General features: G+C 43.3%; 1 protein-coding gene across 3 annotated transcripts in view; it reads left to right on the top strand.

Annotated features, from left to right (window-relative positions):
- CCDC88C (coiled-coil and HOOK domain protein 88C) overlaps nt 1–26,015 on the top strand; it is a 132,435-nt gene that overhangs the window by 11,219 nt on the left and 95,201 nt on the right. For all 3 annotated transcript variants that reach the window (XR_013228565.1, XM_077323495.1, XM_077323496.1), the window contains exon 3: nt 7,743–7,851. Coding sequence is in view for 2 of the 3 variants with exons in the window: in XM_077323495.1 (XP_077179610.1) it covers nt 7,743–7,851 (109 nt within the window). In the remaining variant the exon portion in view is untranslated. The remainder of the gene's footprint in view (nt 1–7,742; nt 7,852–26,015) is intronic.

Below are 26,015 nucleotides of genomic sequence, written 5' to 3'. Positions count from 1 at the left end.
CAAGCAGACAAACAGCTGGCAAACTGGTGCCTGTAAGACAATATACTGTTCTTCCCATGTCTCTGTCAGTATCTGTATTTAATATTTTATAAACAGCCTCTCAGGTGTCAAGCTTGAAAAGCTGCGCTTGTTTTTTTTTTTTTTTAATGATTCCCTCCTCTTCATTTCATATGCCAGCCCCACGGAACAACAGCAATAAAAGGACATTATTGGCTTACTCAGGGTTTCGTGATGGCCCTGGAAGGGTTTCCCAAATAGGTGTGAGTTACTTAATTTTGTAATGTATTTTTTAAATGTTAAACATTTATCAGGTGATATGAACATATATTGAGCCTCTTGTGGCACAGAGTGGTAAGGCAGCAGACATGCAGTCTGAAGCTCTGCCCATGAGGCTGGGAGTTCGATCCCAGCAGCCGGCTCAGGGTTGACTCAGCCTTCCATCCTTCCGAGGTTGGTAAAATGAGGACCGAGCTTGCTGGGGGGTAAACGGTAATGACTGGGGAAGGCACTGGCAAACCACCCCGTATTGAGTCTGCCATGAAAACGCTAGAGGGCGTCACCCCAAGGGTCAGACATGACCTGGTGCTTGCACAGGGGATACCTTTACCTTATGAGCATATATGGCCATGCTGACCTCCCCCCCCAATGGCCAGTGATGGGCCTGGAGGGGGTGGGAAGGGGAGGGGCCCCAGGTGGGCATGTACACAGCTCTCCTTCTCAACCACATTCTGCACGATCGTGCCACTTCTGGGGTTTCTCGAAGCCTGAAGAATGTTTCAGGGGTTTCTCAAAAGTACAAAAAGGCTGGGTTAACTTGTATACATTTTGTTTCAGATGTTTGTGCCTCATTTTTCTCCCCAGTGGGGACTCAAAGCAGGACATATCATTCTCAACTCCTCCATTTTGTTCTCATAACAACCCTAGAGGGTAGAACAAAGTGACACCTTTAAAACCAACAAAAGTTTTATTCTGGGTGTATTTTTTCATGTGCATGCACACAAATGTTTATACCTTGAATAAAACTTTGTTGGTATTAAAGGTGTTACTGGACTCAAACTTTGTCCTGCTTCTTCAAACCAAATGGAAACCCACCTGAACCTAAAGGGTAGATTAGACTTGATACTGTGCTTGATTAGACTTGTGTGTGATTAGCCCAAAGTCACCCTGTAAGCTTCCACGGAAGAGTGGGAATTGGAATGTTAGTCTTCCCAGATTTTAGTCTGACACTAACTGCAGTGTCAATGGATTAAAAAAAAAGCCGTCATACTCTTTAAAGAAAACACTGACCTCTTGCAGTTAATGAAATTTAAAACGATTTCTTAAACCAGTTTTGCCTCTGCTTGTTTGGTTTTGAGCTACGTAAGGTGTGTGATTTTAATTTTTTTTAATTACCTTCGAAAGCTAATGTGGAAGGGAGCTCAATTGCCAATAAATTCCATTTATACAAGAGGGTAGGATTTTTTAAAAATAGCCCTCCTTTTTTGTTTTCTGCTTCATTCACATGGGGTGTAGAATAGCCATTGCAGTGATTTTTGAGAGCTCATTGGGAATTATGGATAATATCTGTATGACCAAAATGTTGTATGACAATTTATGTATCAGAATTTCCAGCATCTTTCTTCCATCACAGGGCTCAAGTGCCTTTGAACTTTGTCCTGGGTAGGTGGGAAAGAGTTCCCTAACATACACAGTTTGAAAATTATTCTATTAAAAGAGTGTACAAACCTTTTTGAAAGTTTATCTAAGCCTATGTAGAGACTGTTTCAATAAAGACTATTATCTTACCTGTTTGGTATTTCAGTTAATCCCGACAGTTTTAGCTCAAAGGTTAGACATGAGGCTGTTTTTCCGTGACGGCCCTCCTGGAACATTTCAATGATGTGGTTATATGCCATAGAAAATCAGCGATCGGAAGTCACTGATCTTTCATCGCTGTAGTAAAACAGCAGGTGCCACATATCCTAAACCAGGACTCTGTTTTTCTTTCTTTTCTGACTTGGAATTCTAAACCACCAGGCATTGGTTCTGCTTAATAGCCAGTGTAGTTCCTCGATATTCAAACAGTTACATTTCCAAATTTTTCCTTGGAAAAACATGTTCTCTGCCTATTTAGGTATCTCACCAATTTTAGGCTCTTCATTTTAGCTTAATAATTACGTGCTGTCAAGTCACAGTTGACTCATAGCAGTCCCAGGACTAATGGGATTTTCAAGGCGAGAGATGGTCAGTGGTAGTTTGCATGACCCGCTTCTGTAGCAACCCTAGATTTCCTTGGTGGTCTCCCATCCTAGCACTAACCAGGACCAGCCCACCAGTCCAGGGAGCAAAGGTGATAGGGCAGGAACACCAGCAGGAGCTGTCTCACCATAAGCAGGCAAATGAGAAGCCTGTCTCAGGTAGAGGTCTTTCTCATCAATTATTATTTGATACTTTTGATTGGAGATGCTGGGGACAGAACCTGGGGCCTTGTACATGCCAAGTACATACTCTTCTGCTGAGCCCCAGCCCCTCCCCTATTTATTTAAAATATTTTTATGCCATCTTTCCTCTGATCAGGATCCCCAAGCTGGCAAACATTAAAACAGTTGAGCATTTGAACATGAAAAACACAACCGTACGACACCAGAACCAGGGAGGTGGGTCAATAACCATTTGGGGGAATATGTCAAATAAAAGAAGGAGGGAGTTCTGGGGAGGGAGTTCTGAAGATTTGGTGGCGTGACCAAGAAAGACCTTTCTTGTGTAGCCACCTATCTAGAGAGAGTGCCTAAGGCAGGGCCTCCAAAGACGACTGAAGTGAATGGGTAGGTTCATAGGGAAGAAGATGGTCCGTATGTGGCCCCCAAGTCATGTAGAGCAGTGTTCTCCAACCCCCGGTTCGGGGACTGGTACCGGACCATGGATCAGTTGGTACCGGGCCACGGTTCCTTCTCATCCTCCTCCCCAGCTGCTGCCTCGGGGGCTGCCCTGCCACTCTGCTGCCAGCTCACCTTTGGTGCTTTCCAGTGGCCACCATGGCTGGGGCTCCCCTCGGCGTGGCAATGCGCAGCTGCTGCTGGCAGCGCTCCCCAGTGGGCGGAGGGAAGTCAGGGGCATCGGCGGGAAAGCAAGTGGAGCAGGGGCTCAGGCCACGGTGGTGATGTCCCTAAGCAAAAGACTACCCCCCCCCCCTCCGGGCCTCAGTAAAATTGTCAAGCGTTGACCGGCCCCCGGTGACAAAAAGGTTGGGAACCACTGATGTAGAGATTTAAAGGTTAATACCAACGTTTTGAATTATGCATAGAAATAAATTGGAAGCCAGTGTAGATGGAACAAGACTGGAGTGATATGGTCTGTCCTGATGTGTGGTTGGGCATATGTGGCTCCTACTGTATGGAATAGTCTGGCAGATGGTCTGAAATGCTCCCACACCTCTGTCATTCCGTCAAATGTGTAGAATGGAATTGTTCAGGATGGCATTTTTTTTTAAATAGAACTGTTTGGGAGGCTACTCTGACAAAGGGACAAAGACACTGCTTATGGTATTTGTTAGTGACATTACTGTATGCATTTGTGGGTTTTAATGCATTGCTTCCTCATTTTCTGTGGTCCGTTTTTTCTATTGCACTATTTTCTAATGTTGTCATCCAGTGTTGTTACAGTGTTTATTGTGTGTATTAATGTAATATTGTTTCTATTACATTGCTAAACATTGTAGCCCACCTTGAATCTCAACAAGAAAGGTGGATGATAAATATTTATTTATTTGTACATTGATGTACCACCCCTCTTAGTAAAGCTGTCTCAGGGCAGTTTACACATAAAATTCAATAGACTAATACCGTTTAGTCAGCCAGTTACTTCTAAAACAAACGCTGGCAGGGGCTCATGGGAATTGTAGTCCATGGACATCTGGAGGACCACAGGTTGACTACCCCTGTTCCAAAACACTAAAACCATTTAAAATCAATTAAAACCGCATTTGTCATTATCTCATCAGCACTATTAATACTGCATGGCCACTAGACGTTAAAATTGGGGATCCAGAGAGAAGAAAGGACAAAAAAGGGGTGGGAGGCCCAAGATTTCTGTATAACGATGTTTATTGTCCAGCCGGCCTCAACCCTAGGCAGACACATGTTGCACCAGTTGTAGTTTCTGGAGCAGGGCTAAGGGTAGGACTGCGTAGAGCGAGTTACTGTCGCTGGCTATATGACTCAACCCTTGACATGCACAGCATGTGAATATCGCGTTGCATGGAAATACTGATTAAAAACAAGGAAGAAGAGTAAACTGTTGCACTTTAGATTGCATTTATAAATAAATTAGAAGATTAGATGCCTGTGGATGTTTTAGTTCACAATGTGAGGCTAGAGTTTGTTGATGTAAGGGCAGGGGTAGTCAAACTGCGGCCCTCCAGATGTCCATGGACTACAATTCCCAGGAGCCTGGCAGGGGCTCCTGGGAATTGTAGTCCATGGACATCTGGAGGGCCGCAGTTTGACTACCCCTGATGTAAGGGCAGGGTAAAAAAGTTCCGTATGGATAACATGGATCTGACATTGTCTCCTTCATCACCTTGATAGGATAAACAGCACTTAACAGAACTTCAGTTGCCCCCAAAGTTCATTGGGGCTGCAGATTTGGGGGAGGAGCTGGGCATTAGAACCTTCACTCCTCCCCCTTGCTAGCATGCCTATCTGATCTTTGTTTCTCCTCATATGTGCACTTCTAGCCACCTCTCCCTCCACATCTCTCTGGGATTGGTGAGGCAAGACTTATTGGTGCCAGAGAATCTCTGTTTTGCTCTCCTCAGTGTGCCTCCAGTACCTGTAACCTTGGCATGCATTTCTGGGGCGATTACCGTTCTGTAATGGGATAAATGGCTGAACAGCACAGCCGTATGCGGCTTTTTTGTGTGAACACTCTTGTTGCCTCTCACTGCAGCATTTCCTGCTTCCTGGTATTGGAGTCACCTGGGGAGAAGTAAGGCTCCCCTCCTGCCTGAGAGAGCCATGTTGTCTTATCTCTCCAGGTGCTTTTCCCATCAGGGCAGGGCAACTCATCCCAGAAGCCTTTGTGACATGAAAGGGCCACTCCAGTCATCTCTGATTTCATGATGGGAGCAGATGGCTGGCTGCTGTGGTGGTCGTCCCTCTGTGGAAACAAGGTCTCAGTAGAGGCCCCACCAAGCTGACCCCTGACATTGCCCAGAGTTCCTGAAAGGAATATAGCCATGTTCCTAATAGAACATGGCAATTCTAGTATTCCTGGGCAGCTCTGCGGAACTAGTACTAGGGGAAACGCTTTGTTTTGTCCTGTGTGCTGTAAACTAGATCTGTCTTTGTTCATTGTTCATTCACTTCTTGCAGCCTCTGTGCATCATGATTTTAACGGTGCAGTGCAAGTTTGCTAGATTAAGGAGTCTAAAAAAAAACCATGGGGGAGAAGTGTCTAAATTCCCCCTATATTTGGCCACCAGCAAAATGCATAACTCTTTCTGTGGACAGAAAAACATTTTCTAAAATGCATATTTGGGTGTCATCTCTGTCAGTCAGTGAAAACACAGATACGGATGCTGTATTGTAAACTCCATTGTTGATTTGGCATGTACGTGTCCGGGATGGCAGTGTGGGAGAAAAGTATAATATAAATATTTCAGTTAATAAGGAAAGGGGAGGAAATTCTTTCAATGAGTAACCTGCCAAACCTAAACCAGATTGAAAGGGGCCTCTGGTAGCTCTTCCTGATTGTTTCCCTGTAAACTTTCCGCTTGTAATACTTGACTTGTAGGGGAGGCAAGCTCTGCACCATTATATCCAGAAGCTCCAGAAAAGCTTAGCAAATCAGTCTCCCATAGTTACTAGCCTGCCTTCCACACAGGCCTCTGATCAGTCCATAGTGGACTGATGTCTCTAGGTGCCCTTGTGGGATTGCAGTGTATAACCTACACTGGAAACTTATGTGTATATAAAATTCCAATTTAGTGAGACAGAAGGACAGAATCCAAGATGGAGCCATGCAAGCCAAAAGCCTTGATTTTTGGAGGCCCAAGTGGCCTACTTGGATAGCCCGAGCTAGCCTGATCGCTGAAGGAGAGCAGGGTCAGCCCTGATTAGCATTCAAATGGGAGACCATCAAGAAAGCCCGGGGTTATTACACAGAGGCAGCCACCATCTCACACCCTCCTGCCTGTTGCCCCTTTCAAAGCCAATTTTTAAAATGGGCTTTGATACTAGTATTTAATAAAGGGGAAGGTTTGTAGGGGAGCCAACTTAGTAATATATTTTTTCAAGAGTCCTAACACTGCTGTTTCAAAGCTAGTCCTTGCCCTTTGTTATGTTGTGGCTTTAATAGGCAATAGATCTGACAGCCTTGGCTCCATAGTCTTTGAGGGTGAGTAATCTTTTCCTCAGGTATCTTTGAAAAAGCCTCACAAGTGCACCTCTTTCTTGGTATTTGCATTGTGAACAAACAAAGAAAATAGGCTAAAACCAAGGACTGCGCAAGGCCTACCAGTTGGAAGATCTGGACTGGTGCTTTAAGCCACCTCTGATGGGGAATCCAAATGGTGCCATATTCAAGTTTTCATTTAGGGTGTAGAGCTTTTTTCCCCCCTACCTTCTGTCTAATACAGTACAGACCAGTTCAGAATTCCAGCAGTTTGCTGTGTGGCTTTGCACAGGCACCTCATGGGGAAGAGCAGAAGCTAGTGTGTGAGCTGCACCCATGACAGAGTGAACTGCCCTATGTGCAACTTCCTAAACATGAGCATGTTGATCGACCTAATGTCCAGGAGCATTAGATTGGGAAAGTTCTTTCATGGAGCCTGTGAATGAACCATGTGGATTGTGCAGGTGCTGCAGCCATGTCTGGCAAAAGCAACGGAAGAGGAGACTGGGTCAATGAGATAGATACAAGATACTAAAAGCCTTTATTGGCGTAAAAAACAATACAGGCAAGGAGATACAAAATGGTACAATTATAAGAGTCAGGCAGAGTTACTCAATTTTGTTAAAAACAGGGAGTTAATACTAAAAACCTTTGCTAAAAATTTTGCAGTGCGGGCAGTCCGCTCGGGATCCTTGCTATCAAGTAGTTTATTGATCGCTGCCATTTCGTTACTATGGAGTTGAAGGGAAGATAGAATATCGGATATCCCCTGACGGTATAAAGAAAACTTAGGGCAAAACATAATAATATGCGGAAGGAGATCTGGGACCATACAGCCGTGAAAACATAGTCTCTCCGCTAAATGAATGTGGTTAAACCTTCCTAAAAGAACATTAGAGGGGAAAGAGTTCAGCCGAGCAAATAAGAGTGCTTTCCTGTCAGAGAAAGCTTCGATACTAGTCAGGTGGGGGGGGGATAACTTTGTATAGCGGGACAATATTCCATACACGGGGAGAGCAAGATGGAGATGTGAATGAGTCAATGAGTTTTCTTCTGTTCCTCCTCCGTCCATATGTCTTGGAATGCATCCAACCATCCTCCAGGAAGCCTTCTTCTCTAGCCTAAGGAGGCTTCCTTCAACGTGTGGCTCTTCCTTCCAGTTCCTTCTTCCTTAGGCTAGAGGAAAACTTCAAATTTTGTTGGATGGAGAGATTAGGAGTAGGATACACTATGTCTACAGGACTACTAGTAGTAGGGATTTACAGGGGGGAGTCAGGACATGCCGAATGGGAGAGATGGTAAGAGTCAGGTGGCTCTGGAAAATTATTTTGATTCCTACTCTTTCTAAATCCTTGGTCTTACTTTCTTAGAGATCCACGGCCAACAAACCAACGTGTCAACAAGCACGTCAACAATGATGTCATCCTCCGGATTCAAAACCTCACCATCTTGGTCCGAAACATTAAGACATATTATCAGGTACGTCTTCTTTTGAAGCACAGATACTGAAGGACTGTCAGCCCACAGCTGCAGATCTACCACAGGAAATGAAGAGGAAACTGTACTTGAGGCATAAACATTTTCAGTTAGCATTGGAGTCATTACAGCCTACCAGCTTCATGTGTATTTAAGGTGAGGATGTCTTGATTGAGTTGAGTGGACTGTGTAAACTGTCTTGGTTGTAGACAACCATGGTAATAAGTGCAGTGAAGAGGCTGAAGTTGGCTAACTTCATTCTGTAGATTTCTGTGTACAAAGCTGTTGCTAGCAACGATGTAAACACATCAGAATAATGTGATAATTGAATTGGGCAATAAATAATGTGACAGTTTCCCTAATTGGTTGCAAGGAAAATAGGCCATCAGGTTGCTACTGGCTCACGGTGACCCCATCCATGAAGTTTTCCAGGCAAAAGACAAGCAGAAGTGGCTTGCCATTGCTTTCCTCTGCAAAGCAACACCAACCTTTTTGGTGGTCTCCCATCTTACTACTGACTGTGGCCAACCTTGCTTCGTTCCCAAGCCATGATGAACTCAGGGTTTATTCTCCTGTAATTTGCATTCAGTTTAAAATGTATGCAAAACTGTGTGGACATGAGGATCACTCCCAATGGGTTAAATGTGTGTTGTGACCCTTTGGAGCTTTTGTTGTGTACGGTTGGGTTACTAGTCCGTTTCCAACATTTGGAGGGGTTAGGGTAAAAAATGCTTTGTCTTGCTACATCCCTGTACCTATGCTATATGGCATGTCTTTGAGAGTCCCTTACTCATAGGAGCAGCTATGTAGGTGGCACGGAAAGCTGCTGTGGGGACAGGAAAGCTACAGAAGATCTGCTGCCATAAACCCCTTCTGTTTGCAGAGCTTGATTAATCCTTTACCTTTCTCAGAATTGATTTGTGTTCCACTGGGGAATGGTAAGAGAATTGCAGAGGGAGCTTGTTAGATTGGCAAATCTTTTCAAAACCTGTCCTGACACATGACGAAGTGTTAATGTTTGTAATGCATTATTACCAAGAGAAAATGTTATTGTAGGTGGCCAGTGTTTGTAAAAAACGAGTAAATGGTTTCTTCATTGTTGCAAGGGTTCTTTAAGCTTATCAAATGTGTAATTGTTGAATAATCAGATTTTTAACTATCTGTAACAGGAGATTTGTTGAAGGGTTTCTGACCCTCCTCAGTAATAATGCTTAGAAGTTCTATCAAGGCAGTAATTAGAACAGCTTCTCTTGTGAACCACTCCCATTGTGTAGCTCTCATTGTTCCTCCACAGTTTGGCTCTGTTGTAAATGCTCCTGTAAATCTAGAGAGGTTGGTCAGTAGAGAGTTGGGCTTTGCATTCTTCTATTGCCTATAAATCCTGGGTATTCCTTCTAGAAAGATCATGCCTTTTCATTGTTTCCTAAGCCAAGCAACAGAGAGCCAATAACAAACCACAATCCACCTAATACTTTTTATTAGGACCAGCTGCAATGCCACAAAAAATGTGCAAGCTTTTTAGTTCACCAGAACTCTTCTTCAGTCTGGATTTTAAAAAGTAAAATAAAAACAAATTGAAGGGAGAAAATTTGATGTTTCAGGCCATGATTTTAAAGGCCTTTTCCCCCCAGCAACTGAAAATGCATCAGTGGGATGTATGTATATATGTATGGTATGGTATGGTATGGTATGAATTTAATTCAATTCAATTAGATTTTTATTCCACCCTTTCCTGGAGGCTCAAGAGGCTATCAGAGGCTTTCATCTGCATTCTATAAGGTGTTCTTGAGACTTCTTGTGAGTCTTCCACCAAACTTGCTCTAGTCCTCTCAGTTCTTGTTTCTTCTTGCAAAACTACTCTGTGTTCCCAGAGGCTCGCTTGAGATGGGGTTGGAAAGGATGCCTTGGAGCTATCTCATCAGTGGTGTCCATCATTCTGTCTTGCCAGTTGCTAACCAGACCATTTAGAGAAGTGCCAGGAGGCATTGGGTCCCACAGAGCATTCAGGAATCCAATTGGATCCATAAATCTTTGTGGGAGAGCCAAAATCTGTTCAATGCCCAACTGAGGAGAGGTGGCAGCTTTAGCTTTTTAAACTGCAGAAGAACTTAAGGTCAATACAGGGAGGAGAAATGACTCTGAACCAGGCAGCAAACTTGTTCAGCACCTTACCTGTTCCAGGCTGCTGAATTTACTTTTAAAGCTTCATAAATGTAGACACTGTTGTAACATGAAAAAATACAGATGTGTATTTCATAATGCCAAAAGTCACTGGTAGGAGCTGTAATAGTAAAACAGAGCATGTTTTTAAATTATTGTTGTTGTTGTTATAGACTACCTCTCTCTCAAATTGAGCTTGAGGCGGTTTGCAACATAATTAAAATTGAAAACCTTTAGGAAACCTGGGGTTGGTATAAAGGGGAGCTGGTAAATATTTCAAATCTCATATCCTGTTTTCTTCACAGAATTTTATGCTGTGTGTATGTGTTTGTTTGTGTGTATGTGTGTGTGTGTGTAAAAAGAGTTTTGGCACCTGGTAATTCTCTGAGTAATTATTTTGAAACCTCTTGTTTGGCTTCTGGCATTTCCAGCAAAAAGTTGGAGTGGGGGAGGAAGAGGTGGTTACATGCATTTTTAAGCAATATCTCTTAATAGCAGGAGGTAAACTGGGTTAGCAGGAGAAAACGTGATTGATTTAAACAGGAGGCTGGAAGTGGGAGGGGAGGCTCCTTGAGAAACAATGGAAATGCAGACCTGCTGCTTCCGTAAGGGAAGTGTTAACTTCTGGATGCCCACAGCTAGTGCTGATGGAGCTCCTTTGTTCAGCTTATTGCCCGGGGATTGTTTCTTGTAGGATTGTGCTCTGTAGGGAGTAAAACTTGGGATATTAACATTTTGTTTTTCTTTAGCAGATGAAGTTGTAGAGTAATTGTTCTTTTTCCATTCCCTCCTCTTCCTGCTTGGAGTATATTCAAGCTTTTAATTCCAAAGAGAATAGAATCTATAATCACAATAACAGTGACTTCTCCCTGCCAGTCTAAAAATTGGATATTGCATAAATTCCATGAGATGTCTGGTGAAAATGTTCCCTGGTGTTTCATTTTAAAAGCTGTCTTTAATCAACATCTGCTGGCTTAAAAGCATTTATTTATTTAATAATGTAATTAATTCATTAATTTTGTTTGTTTATTTGATTTATTGACCTCCACCACCACCCCTGGCCAAGCCAGCAGTTTACAATAAAACTTCCAGTAAAACATCAATAAAATACAGTTATAAATCCACTGGTAGCATCACCTTTAGACTGACACATGACCTTCAGGAACTGTAAAAAATGGAAGCATTCAAGAGATTTAAAAAATGGAAGCATTCTGGAAATCTAGAGATTAGGCCAGCTTTTCCCAACGTTTTGACTGTGGAGTAATCCCTGAAATATTCTTCAAGCATCAAGTAAGGACAGAAGTAATACCAGTTGCCCATGCCTCCCTGCCATGCTCCCATCAGTCATGTTTACAGAGTGGCATGACTAATAAAATAAAATGCTTGTTAAAATAAAAAGTTAGTTTCATTTTTGTGTGTGCAGGACCTTGCCTGAGCAAAAGATGAAGCATTCATCTTGGCTGCCATAAAGGCCATCTCGAAAAGCTGGAAATAATCTGTGCGATTTGGAGACAAATAATTAAATGTTTAAGTCTTAATGAAATAATCCACCTGGAGGATAATGGACAATATAAACTATAATTTTTATTCTTTTGGAAATCTCATTATTATTGGCTATAAAATTGGAATCTAAGCTGCAATGTATTGTTATACCTTGCCCTATTTTTAGTTGCTTGTATATGCTATTTTTTTTCCTGGGGTGGGGCTTAGATCTATACATTTAAAAATAAATTTATTTATAAGTTTATATTTTAACTTTTAGACCACCCCAGCCTGCAAGCAGGCTCAGGGCAATTTACAGCATACAGACACAATAAAACCAATTTAAAACATAATACAATGTTTTTAAAATCTGCATTTAGCCATTTCAGTTCCCACTGTTGTCTCTTTGACCATCCTATCTTAACATAGCAGGAGGATCTCTAAGTGCAGTAGGAAAACCAGAGCAGGAAAAAAGACATGAAGAAGAAGTTGGTTCTTATATGCTGCTTTTCACTGCCTGAAGGAGTCTCAAAGTAGCTTACAGTCGCCTTCCCTTTCCACTCCCCACAACAGATACAGGTGAGGCTGAGAGAGCCCTGATAGTACTGCTCAGCCAGAACAGCTCTAAAAAGAAGGAAGCAGATGGTGGCCCATTGTTGATTTTCAGTTGTCCTGGCTTCTACTATATAAAAATATAAATAATAATAAAAAAGAATTTGTGGATATAATTCTTCTACACAAAATCTTTGATTTGGAAACCACATTTATGGGATCTGGCTCCCTCATCCGGGTTGGTTAGGATTATTTCACAAGGATTGAATGGCTGGCAACATTCTTCTGTTCCCTGATTTATAGCTACATATACAGGCATTAGATTCTTTATGATTAGGGTCTATGTTGAAGGCTCCATGGGATGCTGCAGGACTAGCCTGAGCCTCTGAAATCAGGAAAAAATGACCAACTCCATACTGGGGCTTAGTAGGAAAAAGATTGAGAATAAAATACCCAATATTGTAATTCCCTTGTTTTGATGCCATGGTGTAGCCTCATCTGTAGGGCTAGCCACCTCCAGGAGGTGATTGAGGATCTTCCAGTATTACAGCTGTTATCCAGATGGCAGAGATCAGTTCTCCTGGAGAAAATGGCTGCCTTAGAAGGTGGACTCTATGCCATTATCCCCCCCTCTGATGTCCCTCCCCAAGCTGTCCCCTCCCCAGGTTCCTCACCCAAAATCTCAAGGAATTCCCCAACCAAGAACTGGCAACCCTAGTTATTTGGAATACTGTGTACAGTTCTAATTGTGATAGCTCAGGGAAGACATTTTGGTGTGGGAACAAGTACAGAAGATGATTACGATGCTGGAGCAATGGGGAACAGTTAATTTAAACCAATGTGTGAGAAGGGGACATGATACAGGTTTATAAAACGATGCATGGGATGGAGAAAGTTCTCAGAGGGAGCTTTTCCTCCCCCTCCTATTTTACTAGAACTTAGAGGCACCCAATGAAGTTGATGGGCAATAGGTTCAGTACAGCCAAAAGGAAATTCTTCTTTACTACATAAGTAATTAAAATGCAGAACTGGCTGGTAGTGGATATCGTGATGGCTACGACCATGGGTCATGGAGGAGAGTTTCATTAGTGGCTACTAGTTATGATGTTTAAAGATGGAGGCCTGTTTTTTTGTACGCTGCTTTCCATTGGCTGAAGGAGTCTGTAAGTGGTTTACAGTTGCCTTCCCTTCCTCTCCCCACAACAGACACCCTGTAAAGTAGGGGAGGTTGAGAGAGCTCAGAGAGGAACTGTCCAAGATTACACACAAATCCATTTCTCCAGATTACAGGCTGCTGCTTTTAGCCATGGGAACAAGGGAACTTCCTTATATAGAGACTTCAAACCTCTAAATACCAGTGCTAGGAGGCAGACTCCGGGGAAGACCTTGGCCTTCTGTGACAATTAGTTGGTTGCTAGATGGGATGGGATGCTGAACTGGTTGCATCTTTGGTTTGGTCCAGAAGGGCTCTTCTTATGTTCAGTTACCTTTTCCCCCCAACAATCAGGTTTTTTTTTTTTTTTAACCGTTGTACCTCTTGTTTCTATGAAAAGGGCAGGCACCAGTCTGAGGCAGCTTACGTCTTAGATTTCAGCAGTGATTGAGATAACTTGGGAAAGAGAAAGTAAGGAGGAGGAAGCAAAGGTTAAGGGTTTCCACTTTCTGACATATGTTAATTAGAACAAAGCAACCTGTTTCCGCACAATAGTTTACTGAGCCTGTTTATCAACTTTGGTTAAAGTTCAACTGCTATCAGCCATGATAAAATTCACTGAAGTCATTCCGACGCATTCTGATATGCAAGCCGTGATCATTATAGCAGAAGCAAATGCAAATGTGTTATTGTTCCATGGTATAAATGCGGTCACAAGGAAATAGAAATGGAACACTGGCATAAAGTGGAGGACGAAACACATTTTAAATTTGTGCTTCTTTGCCAGCTGTGCCTTTTTCTAAATGCATGAAAAGGAAGCTGATGAAGAGCCTCCATGCGTTTTGCATATGCTCTGCCCACATGTCCTATTAAGCCATGGCTGCACATGAACCTCACTTGTTAATGGGCTTCTGTTTGTGCCTGGGTCCTGTTTTCTCTTCCTTCTCTTGTCTACAGATAGATGAAGGAATGTTGGTTTAAAGGCAGCTGTGGTTACTTGCAACATATAAGGCATAGCTAAGGGACTGCCTGTCTGCTTATGCCCCCCACAGGGCTCTCCACGCTGTGGGTTTGAACTTCCTGGTTGCTCCCAGCCCATGGGAGGCACACCTGGACTCAACCAGGGCCTTTTCAGCCTTGGCCTCAAACTGGTGGAATGTGCTCCCAGAAGAGCTGAGGGCAGTGATGGAGCTTTCACAGTTCTGCAGGGCCTGCAAGATGGAGCTCTTCCACCAAGCATTTGGTTGAGGCCAGGCCATGGAAGATCGGGTCCCTTCCTCAGGCCCCCGAAATACTTGACCATCTGGGGCAGATGTCCCTTCCACATTCAGTGTGGGTGCAGATTGGACAGTGGGAGGGAATTAGATGGGACTAGGCTGCCAAAGATGGAATTTTATTGCTGTTATTGTTGTTTTATCGGACCTTCTTGTGAACTGCCACGGGCCGGCTGAGCCCAGGAGTGACAGTCAATTAAACTTAATAAATAATATATAAAGGTAAAGGTAAAGGTATCCCCTGTGCAAGCACCGAGTCATGTCTGACCCTTCGGGTGACGCCCTCTAGCGTTTTCATGGCAGACTCAATACGGCGTGGTTTGCCAGTGCCTTCCCCAGTCATTACCGTTTACCCCCCAGCAAGCACACATTTAATAAAATGCAGATGACCAGATTGTCCTGTGCTGTCTTCTGCCCTGCAAAGTAAGATTCTAAGATATCCAGAGTGGGAGGAAGAAGCAAGCCCTTGTTAATCCGAGTGTTTGCATTTTTGCATTTGGGGGGCAATAGGGGTTTTGCTTTATGCCAGAATTCCTTCATTGTGCTCAGTGTGACAAACAGAGAGGAGGGTGGAGCTAGTTGAGCAAGTGAGCCCAGCCATGTTTGGGGGCGAAGGGCAAGGTCAGTTTAACATCTTATTCACATGAAGTCTGAACTTGCTGGATAGTGCTTGCTGGCAAATCATCGCAACATAGAATTCATTAGCGAAGATTTGTCACTAATTCAATTTTCCAATAAACATTGTCATGAATGACAATAGAAATAAAAGTCATTAACTTAACCTGTTTGCATTCCTTGGAGGAGAAGGGGAGAGATATGCAAGCTCAAAAATTTTGCCAGCTATAACATTCCCAGTGTTTGATATGTATTTGCCATAGATTCTGGCTATTTCAGCATGTCAAGAGACCTAGCTGCTTCTTAGCATAGTTGCTAAAATTCAGTATAGGTATGGTGCAGGCTCATATTTGTTGGTACTCCTTATAGTACTCTTTACCTTTTGTCTGGAACTCTTATCTATGTGGACTTCAAACAGACCAGTAGTTCAAGGGACTGGGGTGGTGGTGAGGGGAATGTTATGTGTTGAGGCCCAAGTTGGCTGCAGCAATTTTAGAAACATGAAAATGAAATACATGCCACAGTTGAATTGTACCATGAGCTGAAACAGGAGACAAGCATATAGTGCATCAAATGAATGGCTTAGGCATTGTGGTCTCCTAGTAACTATTATCTCATTAAAAACTGCTGATCCATTAATACTTAAGTGTGTGTTTTACAAGCAGTGCTCCAGCAAAGAATGTGTGTGTGGGGGTGGGGTGGGGAGATGTTCCCTAGATTATCTGAATTTAAAACACAGCTTAGTGGGGAAATTGCACTTAGGTGCTTATTCTCTTAAGGTACACTTTTGGTTTCCACTGTAAATTATTTTTAGGGAGAGGAAGGAGAAGGTGTTTGTAAGCCACATTGGGACTTCTTTGAGTAGTAAAAAGTGGACCATAAATGTTCAAGGAATGTTAAAAAGCATTCCTTGTACACACAAAAATAGTATGTTGGGAAGAAGATTGGAACCTTTCTCTCTGACACTTGTTAATTCTGATTCTCACTCCATGGAGAGATTCTTGGAAGTTAAAAAAAGTCACCACAGTAGAGCTGTCCAGTTTCATTGGTGTACCTTGGCTTGCTTGCTCAATTTAATTTAAAAGTGCTTATCTCCTCTGCTATGAAATATACATTTAGTAGGGCCGGTTTGTTTTAAAGGAACAAAATGAAAGCACTCCATAAAAGAACACACCAGGATGTTGAAATGAGTAGATAAAAAACTATTGTAGCATCAGTGGCATAAAAAATCGCAACAGTTGATTGTTAGAGGCAAAATCTTCCTAAAAGCAATTGAAATAGACTATAGAATTCTTAACAGGGAAAACAAGCTGCTTTAAAAAAAAAGGGAAATGTACAAAGATTGTATATATGACACCAGTCAAGCTTGGTAGAGAAGGTTTTTGCCCCACTCCTGGTGACCCCACAGAATAAGTGGGGGTTTTATAGTGTACCCCTATCCTGCCTCTCTGTCAGTGCGAACACACTGTGAAGCACAAACTCAAACGACTTCCTTCACTGGTGGGCAGGCTCCTATGGCAAAAGGTGTTCCTGCTCTCTCTGGTTAGAGCTGAACAAACTAAACGCTTGTGTGGCTTCAGAAATCAGACTTCCCTCCCAACAAATGATTCCATATACAGTCCTTAAATAACAAGGGTGGTTCACTGACACTCAGCTTTTATTTTAGAAGCCTTTGGAAAAGACACCGAGTAAAGAGAGGCTTTGCCTGATGGCAAATCCACTTACTTGTTAATCTAAGTGTAATATGTTTCTAATATGATTCTGAATTGGATGAGACTTTTAAGTCTGTGCTGGCAACATCTGATTTTCTGCAAACAGGAACTAGTTCCAATGCAACGGGGTGGCTTGGGCAGGTAAGCCTGGTCCACCTTGCAAAGCCCTTGGTTTGCATAGCATTTGAGCCCTCTGCAATGAGCGCTTTGTATTAGCATAGGGACATGTATTTCCTTGAATACAGCATGCAGTTTGATATTGGGGGCTTGGAAGTTAAGTTCTTAACCTCTTTTATGCTTTCACCAGGCCAAGAGGTCACTGTCCATCAGCTCATTTAATATGAGGTATAACACCTTTTTAATTGCTGCGAAGCACAGAAACAAGATGGAAAATAAACAGCCATCCAGCATCCGTAGTTGAAAGAAGAGATGCAGAAAAGGTGGCAGAGTGACATCTGGGAGGTGAGGAACAGCCCTCATTCTGCAGTCCCCGAGAGACCTGCTGTTCTGAGACACTTTGGCACTCTTTGGGTTAAAGGCAAGAAAGGGTCAGGCTGGGATTAATGCAGGGCTGATTAGGAACAGCTGTCTTGCAGTGGGGTTTGAAAGGCTGAGCTCTCCTGGGAAACACAAGAATTATAACTAGAAAATGGAAGCAGGTGAGTCTCTCTTGTACAAATTCATTGCGCATGAGAGGCAAATCATGATGTGGAAAACTAAGTGGTGTTAGCGTAAGTCTATGTGTGCCAGACTTCTGAAATAGGATGCTGTTCAATTTTAGCACAATTCAGTAGATAAAAGTTATTTGAGCAAGAAGCACTGAAATGTGGAATATCTGTTACTTTGCACCTAGAACGGATGAAGTTGGGAAGCAGGTGTTTGGCTCATGTGTGTTTAAATTTATTTACTTCATTTATACCCTGCTATTCTGGTTAGTATGAGCCTCTTGTGGCGCAGAGTGGTAAGGCAGCTGTCTGAAAGCTTTGCCCATGAGGCTGGGAGTTCAATCCCAGCAGCCGGCTCAAGGTTGACTCAGCCTTCCATCCTTCCGAGGTCGGTAAAATGAGTACCCAGCTTGCTGCTGGGGGGTAAACGGTAATGACTGGGGAAGGCACTGGCAAACCACCCCGTATTGAGTCTGCCATGAAAACGCTAGAGGGCGTCACCCCAAGGGTCAGACATGACTCGGTGCTTGCACAGGGGATACCTTTACCTTTACCTTTATTCTGGTTAGTGGGGGATCTCAAAGCGACAGCTTTCTCTTCTGCTCCATTTTATCCACACAACAACCATGTGGTGTAGGAGAGGCTGGGAGTGCATAACTAGCCCAGGGTCACCCATAAAGACTCCCATGGCAGAGTGGGGATTCGAAGAAGGATTTCCCAGATCCTAGTCTGACACTTTAGAAGAAGAAGAGTTGTTTCTTATATGCCGCTTTTCTCTACCCGAAGGAGTCTCAAAGGGGCTTACATTCACCTTCCCTTTCCTCTCCCCACAACAGACACCCTGTGAGGTGGGTGAGGCTGAGAGAGCCCTGATATCACTGCTCGGTCAGAACAGCTTTATGAGTGCCGTGGTGAGCCCAGTGTCACCCAGCTGGCTGCATATGGGGGAGTGCGGAATCAAACCGGCTCGCCAGATTAGAAGTCGGTGCTCCTAACCACTACACCAAGCTTTAACCCAGCCTTTCTCAACCTTTTTTACCATTGAGAAATCCTTGAAATGTCCTTCAGGCTTTGAGAGACCCTAGAAGTGGTATGGTTGTGCAGAATATGGTTGGGAAGCATAGCTGTATATGCACCCACCCAGGGCCCCTTCACTTCCCACCCCCTCCAGGCCCATCATTGGCCATTTTGGGAGGGGTGAGTGGGTTAACATGACCATATATAGTCATACTACCCAATAAATGTTTAACAAATTTTAAAAATATATTAAAAATTAATCAGCTCCCACCCATTCAGGAAACCCTTTCAGGACTGTCAAGAAACCCCAGGGTTTTACGAAACCCTGGTTAAGAAAGCCTGCTTTAACCATTGCTTGGTTTCTTGTCTCTTCAAGTCTTTACCACACATGAAAGGCAACAGTTGCTGTGGAAATGCTGCATTCACATGGATGTCATGTGAATGGCTCTGAGGAGAATGTGGATTCCAGAGTCCAGCATAATGTTTGTTATAAAGAAATGCTTGTGAGGTACATGTGCCTAGTACTTGAATACAGTGCGGTGGATGTTCTCCATAATCTTCTGGGTAATACAAAAAAGCTATGTAATTCCAAAAAACTGGAATCCCTCAGTGAAAAACCTTGTTAAAAACACACATTTTTTTGCTTGGTGCCTAAAAGCAGAGCAGGCAATAGGCAAGCTTTGAAAAGAGAGGGCGTTTCCAAAGTCAAGGTGCCATCACTGAAAAGCCCACATCTCTGGTTGCCATTGTGCTCTCCTCTGTAGGTTGGGGCATGGAAAGCAGGACTTGGCTAGAGGATCTTAACATTCAGGCATAAGAGCAGTTTGTTGCCTTGTTGGTGCTGCTGAAGAAGAAAGTAGAGGAAGATACTGTTGCATGTACAAATTGGTTGTACGCTCTTGGCCTTGACATGCAGCCTAGGGCTTCTTTGACTTTATTATGCCATACACCCATCGAGGGATTTGTTCATGGGTGAAAGAGCCTGGCTCTCATAATGCACAGGAAGTCCTGGATTTCAGCATGGCTCTTGAGTGCAATAGAAGGTCTCCAAACATAGGAAGTGTCTGATGGGAGAAAAGGGATGGCTGCAGCTTACTTTTGGTAGAAGAAATTATACAGAAAAGAGCTACTCCTTTCCAGAGGCTGCACAGATCAAGCTACACTGGGGCAAGGGTGTAGAACAGGGATTCCCAACCAGGGCTCTAGGGAACCCCAGAGATTAAACAGCCTTTCCCAGTAGTTTGGGACATCAACGGGGCTCACTTCCACTGTTGCTCTACAGGCTGAGTCTCTTTCTCCACAATGGAAATGGTAAATGATCAGTCAGTTGATTGGCTGGTGCCTGCATCTTACATCCACGCCCACTTCTCTGTAGGGGCCTGTCACCACTTCTGAGGTTCTTCAACACCTAAAAAATATTTCAGAGATTCCTCCACAGTCCAAAGGTTGGAAAAAGCTGGCGTATAACATGGTGGGCCTCAAAAAGACTCAGCATTGCCTCTACTCTTGCATGGAAATGTTTGCTTTCCCGAAACACAGGATCCTAGCTCTCAAGCTTTTGTTTGCAAAGTCATGATTTGTAGCTAAGATTTATCTGAATGTTGCATGCAAGTGTCTCCGAATCTAGGAAACAGAAGGCAGAGCTGATAGGAGTCTGCAACAAAACGCTCTCCCTTCTTGATACATGGTTTTGTGTCAGTTAATTGTGACTTGTAATTGTCATGGCAATAGGCAGTAATTTTCTAGCTGGTGATGGCGCCCCTGTTTCAACTGATTGATAAGCTGGTGTGGGTTTTATAAGGATCGCTGTTATCAGCTATCAGAAATCTATTTCCATTTAGAGAATGTGAAGGTCTTAATGGATACCAACATCCTTGATTTCAAGCTGCTTTAGAAACCACTTCCAAGCCCCTTTCTGCCCTTTGCTGAAATGTTGACTTAGGTCCAAATGTAGCCAGACAAAACACACACGCACACGGAGAACCCCTATATTTCTTAATGACCTTTGATCCCAATGTAGAAATGCTTGAACCATTTAGTTAAAAAGTAGCCTATAAACAAAAGAACCAGTGTTGTGGGCAGGGTGGGGGGTGGAGCCCAGTCCTCAATGCCATGTAGTTTCCTTTTTTAAAGAATGAACTGTAGTCATTTTACTTGCAGCGAGCAAGGCAAAATAATTTCACATTCTATCCTTTGGATCCCATTGGATGCATGGCGATGGAAGGGATTTCTGCGCATGGAGTGTGACTCTCCCTCCCACGGCAACCCCAAATGCCCCCCATCTGCTGCTTCTGGGGGATAGGCTACCTCCCAGGCACCAGATTATGGGCAACTGGAGGTAGGCAGCAGGTGGAGAGAATCCATGGAGAACTGCCTTCTCTTCCTCCCACAGAAATCCAAGCTATTAAGTATGACACTTTCTCCAAATCTCTGAGCATATTAATTTTAACAAAGTTAAAAAACAGGGTTTGTATTTAAATAATCTGAGTTGCCCTGTGGTATCCTTCCAGTGCATCTTTAGAACCATAATGGCAGTATCATTTCTGACCACAGATCTCGTCAAGGATGAAAGAAACCTTTTTAAATATAATAGTTGGTGCTTGATTTGGCATTCCCCCTCTTTCATAACAGGCTAAATCCTGGCCCTGTTTTAGAAGTAATGCTGTTTTAGAAGTAATGGGATGCTTTTGCCCTAATCTGGATAGCTCAGATTAGCCTCATCAGATCAAGGAAGCTACCCAGGTCTGGCTCTGATTCAAACTTGGGGGGTGACCACCAAGAAAGTCCCAAGATAACACACAGAGGCCAGCAATGGCAAAACCCTCTTGCCTTGAAAAACCCTACAGGGTTGCCATAAGTTGGCTACTTTACACCATACTAAAATTAGCAGAGGAATCATGAAATATCCAGCGGCCAGCAAATAATATCTGATACATTTGCTGTCTTTAAAAAAATTTGCCATCTGCACCAACTTGGCATAAGCATAGTTAAGGGTAGGGAGGAAAGAGGTCGTACTGTAGTTTATATTACTGTGTGCATGAAATGCTGCTTATTTTGCAACAGGCGGAACTTGTCCTAAGATACACAAACAGCATCTCACATTCTGCCTTCCTGATGTTATCTTGGCTACCTGGTGGCCTGGTCATGTGAGGTGCTGGTCAAACTTGGCACCTTCTGTTGTTTCCCTGCCCAGAGACACTAAAGCTCTAAGCATTGTTTCTGAGGCCTTTATAGAATTGTGAGGCTGTGTACTGTGTGCGGTTTCAGTGAGTAATTTTGGCTTTCCCCTTTACCGTTTGCTTTGGCTCTTTCCCTTGACAACCTCCTTGAGGATTTCAACAGCATCAAAGTAACCATTGTGAATGATCAGAACGTTTGTTTTTAGCAACCAGTGTGAAACTGTCCTGGCTGACTTATTCTACTATAGCGGTCAAGTCCGTTTCTTTCGGTCAGTCGTTTATACTTCGTAATTCCTGAGGAAAGGAGGAAAATATTTGGCAGTTCCCAAAAATGTTAGTTATTTAAATGGAGTTCCCTGTTCACTGCAACATTTAGTGATTGGGCCAAAGAACCTCCCAGCCAGAACTGCTTACTGGTGTTTATACTGAGGTTGAGCCAGGCAGATTTTGGCATGTTTCAAATGTAACAGGAAACTATGGTTTGTTCTTATGAGAATGCTAGGAATACTTGGATTTGTGCATTCCCTCCCCTCAAACACCACTAGGAAATTAAATGATTTTGTGACAGGTTGTTTTGAATGAATCACAAACTGTGGGTTATTCTCTGCCTTAAAATTGTGGCACAGTTTCTTCTTTGCTCTTCAAACAGTGAACTGTACTTTTTCTGCAAAAACACTTATTTCCTACTTGTACAGAAGGAAGAGAAGGGATCCTGTAAGTCTGATGATTATATGTTTATTCTGTGGCTACAAACCATGGTTTGTAACTGGAAGTAAGAGGCCATACACAGCCTTTCAGAGCCTAGAGAGGTTCCTGTTCTTTCCTAGGATTCTTTAGGTGAGCAAGCTGATCTACCATGGATGACAACAGTGACCTACATTAGGACATTTGGTATTCTGTTGCCTAGTAAAGCTTCTGATTTCTGTGCAGATTAAAATATATATATATATTGCTTTGGCAGCAGCCTGCCACTATTTTACCAGAATCTTCATTATATGGCTGAAGCTAAGCTGGGGAGCTGGCTCCGTTGTGTCTACCACTGAAAACCAGTTTGGTGTAGTGGTTAGGAGTGGTGGCCTCTAGGAGTGGAGAGCCAGGCTTGAGTCCCCACTCCTCCACATGCAGCCAGCTGGGTGACCTTGGGCCAGTCACAGTCCTTTTCAGAGGGCCTCTTAGCCGCATCTACCTCACAGGGTGTCTGTTGTCGGGAGATGAATGGTGGGCAGTTGCAAGCTGCTTTGAGACTCCTTCATGTTGCGAAAAGCGGTGTATAAAACCAACTCTTCTTCTTCATGCTTCATCAGAATTCAGAACGTGCCTGCAGGCTCAGAAAAGTCAGAGATCCTTTCTTTAGCCACAATAGCACACTGGCTTTTTCATTCTCCATCTATTTTGGATTTTTTGAGGGGTGGATCAGTGGGTTTTTCTTTAGTTTGCAATAACAAATCCAGAAGAGAATGGGGGGGTGTGGGGGGGTTGTGCATGCATCCCCTTCTTCTGTTCAGTGATAACACCAGCTTTATAGACCAGAATGTTCTAAGGACACTTAAAAGCACACTGCTTGTATCAAAGATGACAGAACAAATGAATGCGGTTCATCACATGCCTGTCATCCCCACCGTGCACGTGAGCATAAATTGGCCAATTCAAAAGAGCAGCTGTAGCTATGATAGACATAATAGTGACATAAAATATTCAGTAGTGGCAGAGAAGCCAAATTGCTCATTCGCTTGGTTTTTACAAGACTTCATTTAAGCAGAAAATTGTTATTTGCCACTTTATAATAGCCCCTCGAAGGGCTTCTATAAGACCGGAACACCAGATTCTCATCTCTGTGATCATATTTCAAGGGCAAATCTTTTTCGGAGGCTCACTCATGGCAGGTCTGTTCAAGTCGCCCTCACAAACAGCGTGGCTCTTGCCCCGAAGGCAAACAGCTAGAAGTATGGGCGGCATTGTATCTATACCTTGAATAAACAGGCTGCTGTTTGCATGATGCTGCTCATTGAGAAGAGCTTTCCTCGGGGCGTTGCCCAAGTGTGCCAGACATCCTGCTTGTGGTGAACAAGAGGATCCTACCATGCACAGCAGACATCCAGCTTGGTGTAGTGGTTAGGAGTGCAGACTTCTAATCTGGAGAGCCGGGTTTGATTCCCCGCTCCTCCTACACATGCAACCAGCTGGGTGACCTTGGGCTCACCACAGCCCCGACAAAGCTGTTCTCACCAAGCAATAATATCAGGGCTCTCTCAGCCTCACCCACCTCACAGGGTGTCTGTTGTGGGGAGAGGAAAGGGAAGGCGACTGTAAGCCGCTTTGAGACTCCTTCGGGAAGAGAAAAGCGGCATATAAGAACAAACTCTTCTTCTTCATCCCTCCTGCTACCTTTCATTGGCATTCAGACACTGGCATTTGGCACTCGGTGGCCCTGGATGGCTCTTCAGGCAGAAGCTTCTACGGAACCAAAATGTCGGGGCATGATTTGCGTTTGGTAAATCCATAGGCCTCATCTGTGGTTCAAAAGCCCTGCTTACTAAGTGGGCACGTTTTGTTTTTGGATGTATGGTTGTGCCGAGTTTGGCGTCACAGTTTGGTTTGGATCAGCCTCTTCAGGCAGCAGAACAGAACTTTTCTGTCAGTCGTCTCTTGCTGCGGCCTACTAATCTCACAGATGCTGCCCCAGGGGGCAAACTGTGTGTCTTCAGGACTGCAGTGGCTCTCCAACGACAAATATTGATCTCTCCGTGACAGAACAAATATTGGACAGACAGAACAATAGATAACTGAAAAGCAGCCTAAAGTTTCTGGTCCTAGTAAGGCTTATCTGTTTCAAAATACATGTGGAGACTTCCATAGTTCAGTCACCATGACAACCGCATGGATAGATTTTAAGAAGTTAATACAAGAAAGCTTCCTGACCTTTGCATATGTACATGAAGTATTGTCAAGCACAGCCATCTTATGGCAGCCCCTTGTGGGATTTTCAAACAGGAGACGTTCAGAGGTGGTTGCTGTTGCTTTCCTCTTCCCAGAAGCCCTGGAATACCTTGTTGGCGGTCTCCCATCCAACTAATAAGTAGAGCCAACCTCTCCCTAGCTTCCGAGATCTGACAGCATCAGACTAGCATGGACCATAACTTCTGTTGTGGCCGGATTTGCTTGGAGAGCTATCAAAACAAGGAAGAACTGGGTGGATTTGGAGCAACTTAGGTAGAGATAGTCTCAATTGCTTCAGATAATGCTTGTGAGTTTTAAAATTAGAATGATTCTTATAGCTGGAATGTTTTTAAATTGTATAATATTTTAGTTATCAATGATTCTTTTATGTACCTTGTTAATGCCAGATGTTTTTGTGTATTTTGTAATTTGACTACTGGTCTAGTACCGTAATAATAAAGACTTGACTTGACCATCCCGCTCATTACAAGCACTTAATTCTGGCCCTGTTCTTTTGCTGTCTATTTTCCTTGTGTTTTAAAAAGATGTTTCTATACTTTGTCCATCTCTGGATCAGTTAGGTGTAGGGAGAACTGAACTGCTTGACCTGTTGCATCCTGACAATGTCAGCCTCTGTAATCTGTTTAGAAGATGGAGATGCTTTATTAATTCTATTTTTTTTAATTATTCTTATTTTGCGGAAGCTGGTTCTGCCATGGACTGAGCTAATTCCTGTAGTTCTCTAGTTTCCTACCAGCCATTCTTTGGCACCAACTAGTTCACGGCCCTCTGTGTGAAAGAACAGGTTTGACAAGGTAAACCAACACCTTGGCATGAATATACTTAAACAATGATGCAGACAGACTTTTATTAAAGTGACAAGAACAGCCTGGACAAATGCTCTTTTAAAACGAGGCTATGCTTATTTTTGTAGAGTTCTTGGATACTTTTTTTTAGCTTACAAAATGTAGTAGGGGAGGTTTCTAAACTGCTCCTCTGGACATAGGTTTATCTCAGATATTCTAAAATGAACATTTTTAGTGCAAAAAATGGTGTGCGATACTCAAATGTTAATACCTGTTCAATATTGTTTGTTCCCTTCCGCTGCCATGATTACCACCACCAGGCTGCTGTAATCTCACATAATCCTAGCCAGTCAGACATCATAAGTGTAGTGCTTGACCACTGAAAAGTGACCAAATATAAGAGCACATCAAAATGCATCCATGCCCTTCCAGTAATGTCAGTGTTAGAATTCCTCTCCTCCAGTGGTTCACTAGTATATCCTTAATCAGGGGTCCCCAACCTTCTGGCACATTGGGGCCTCATTAGTGTGTCCAGTGCCTAAAAAGGGCCACTTCTTAAACCAAAACGTAACAAAATGATTAACCAACTTATTTAGATCAAAAGTAAACATTCAA

This window comes from Paroedura picta, chromosome 2 (assembly GCF_049243985.1).
Source record: "Paroedura picta isolate Pp20150507F chromosome 2, Ppicta_v3.0, whole genome shotgun sequence".
Classification (NCBI taxonomy): domain Eukaryota; kingdom Metazoa; phylum Chordata; class Lepidosauria; order Squamata; family Gekkonidae; genus Paroedura; species Paroedura picta.
This window is presented reverse-complemented; position numbering and strand designations above follow the sequence as displayed.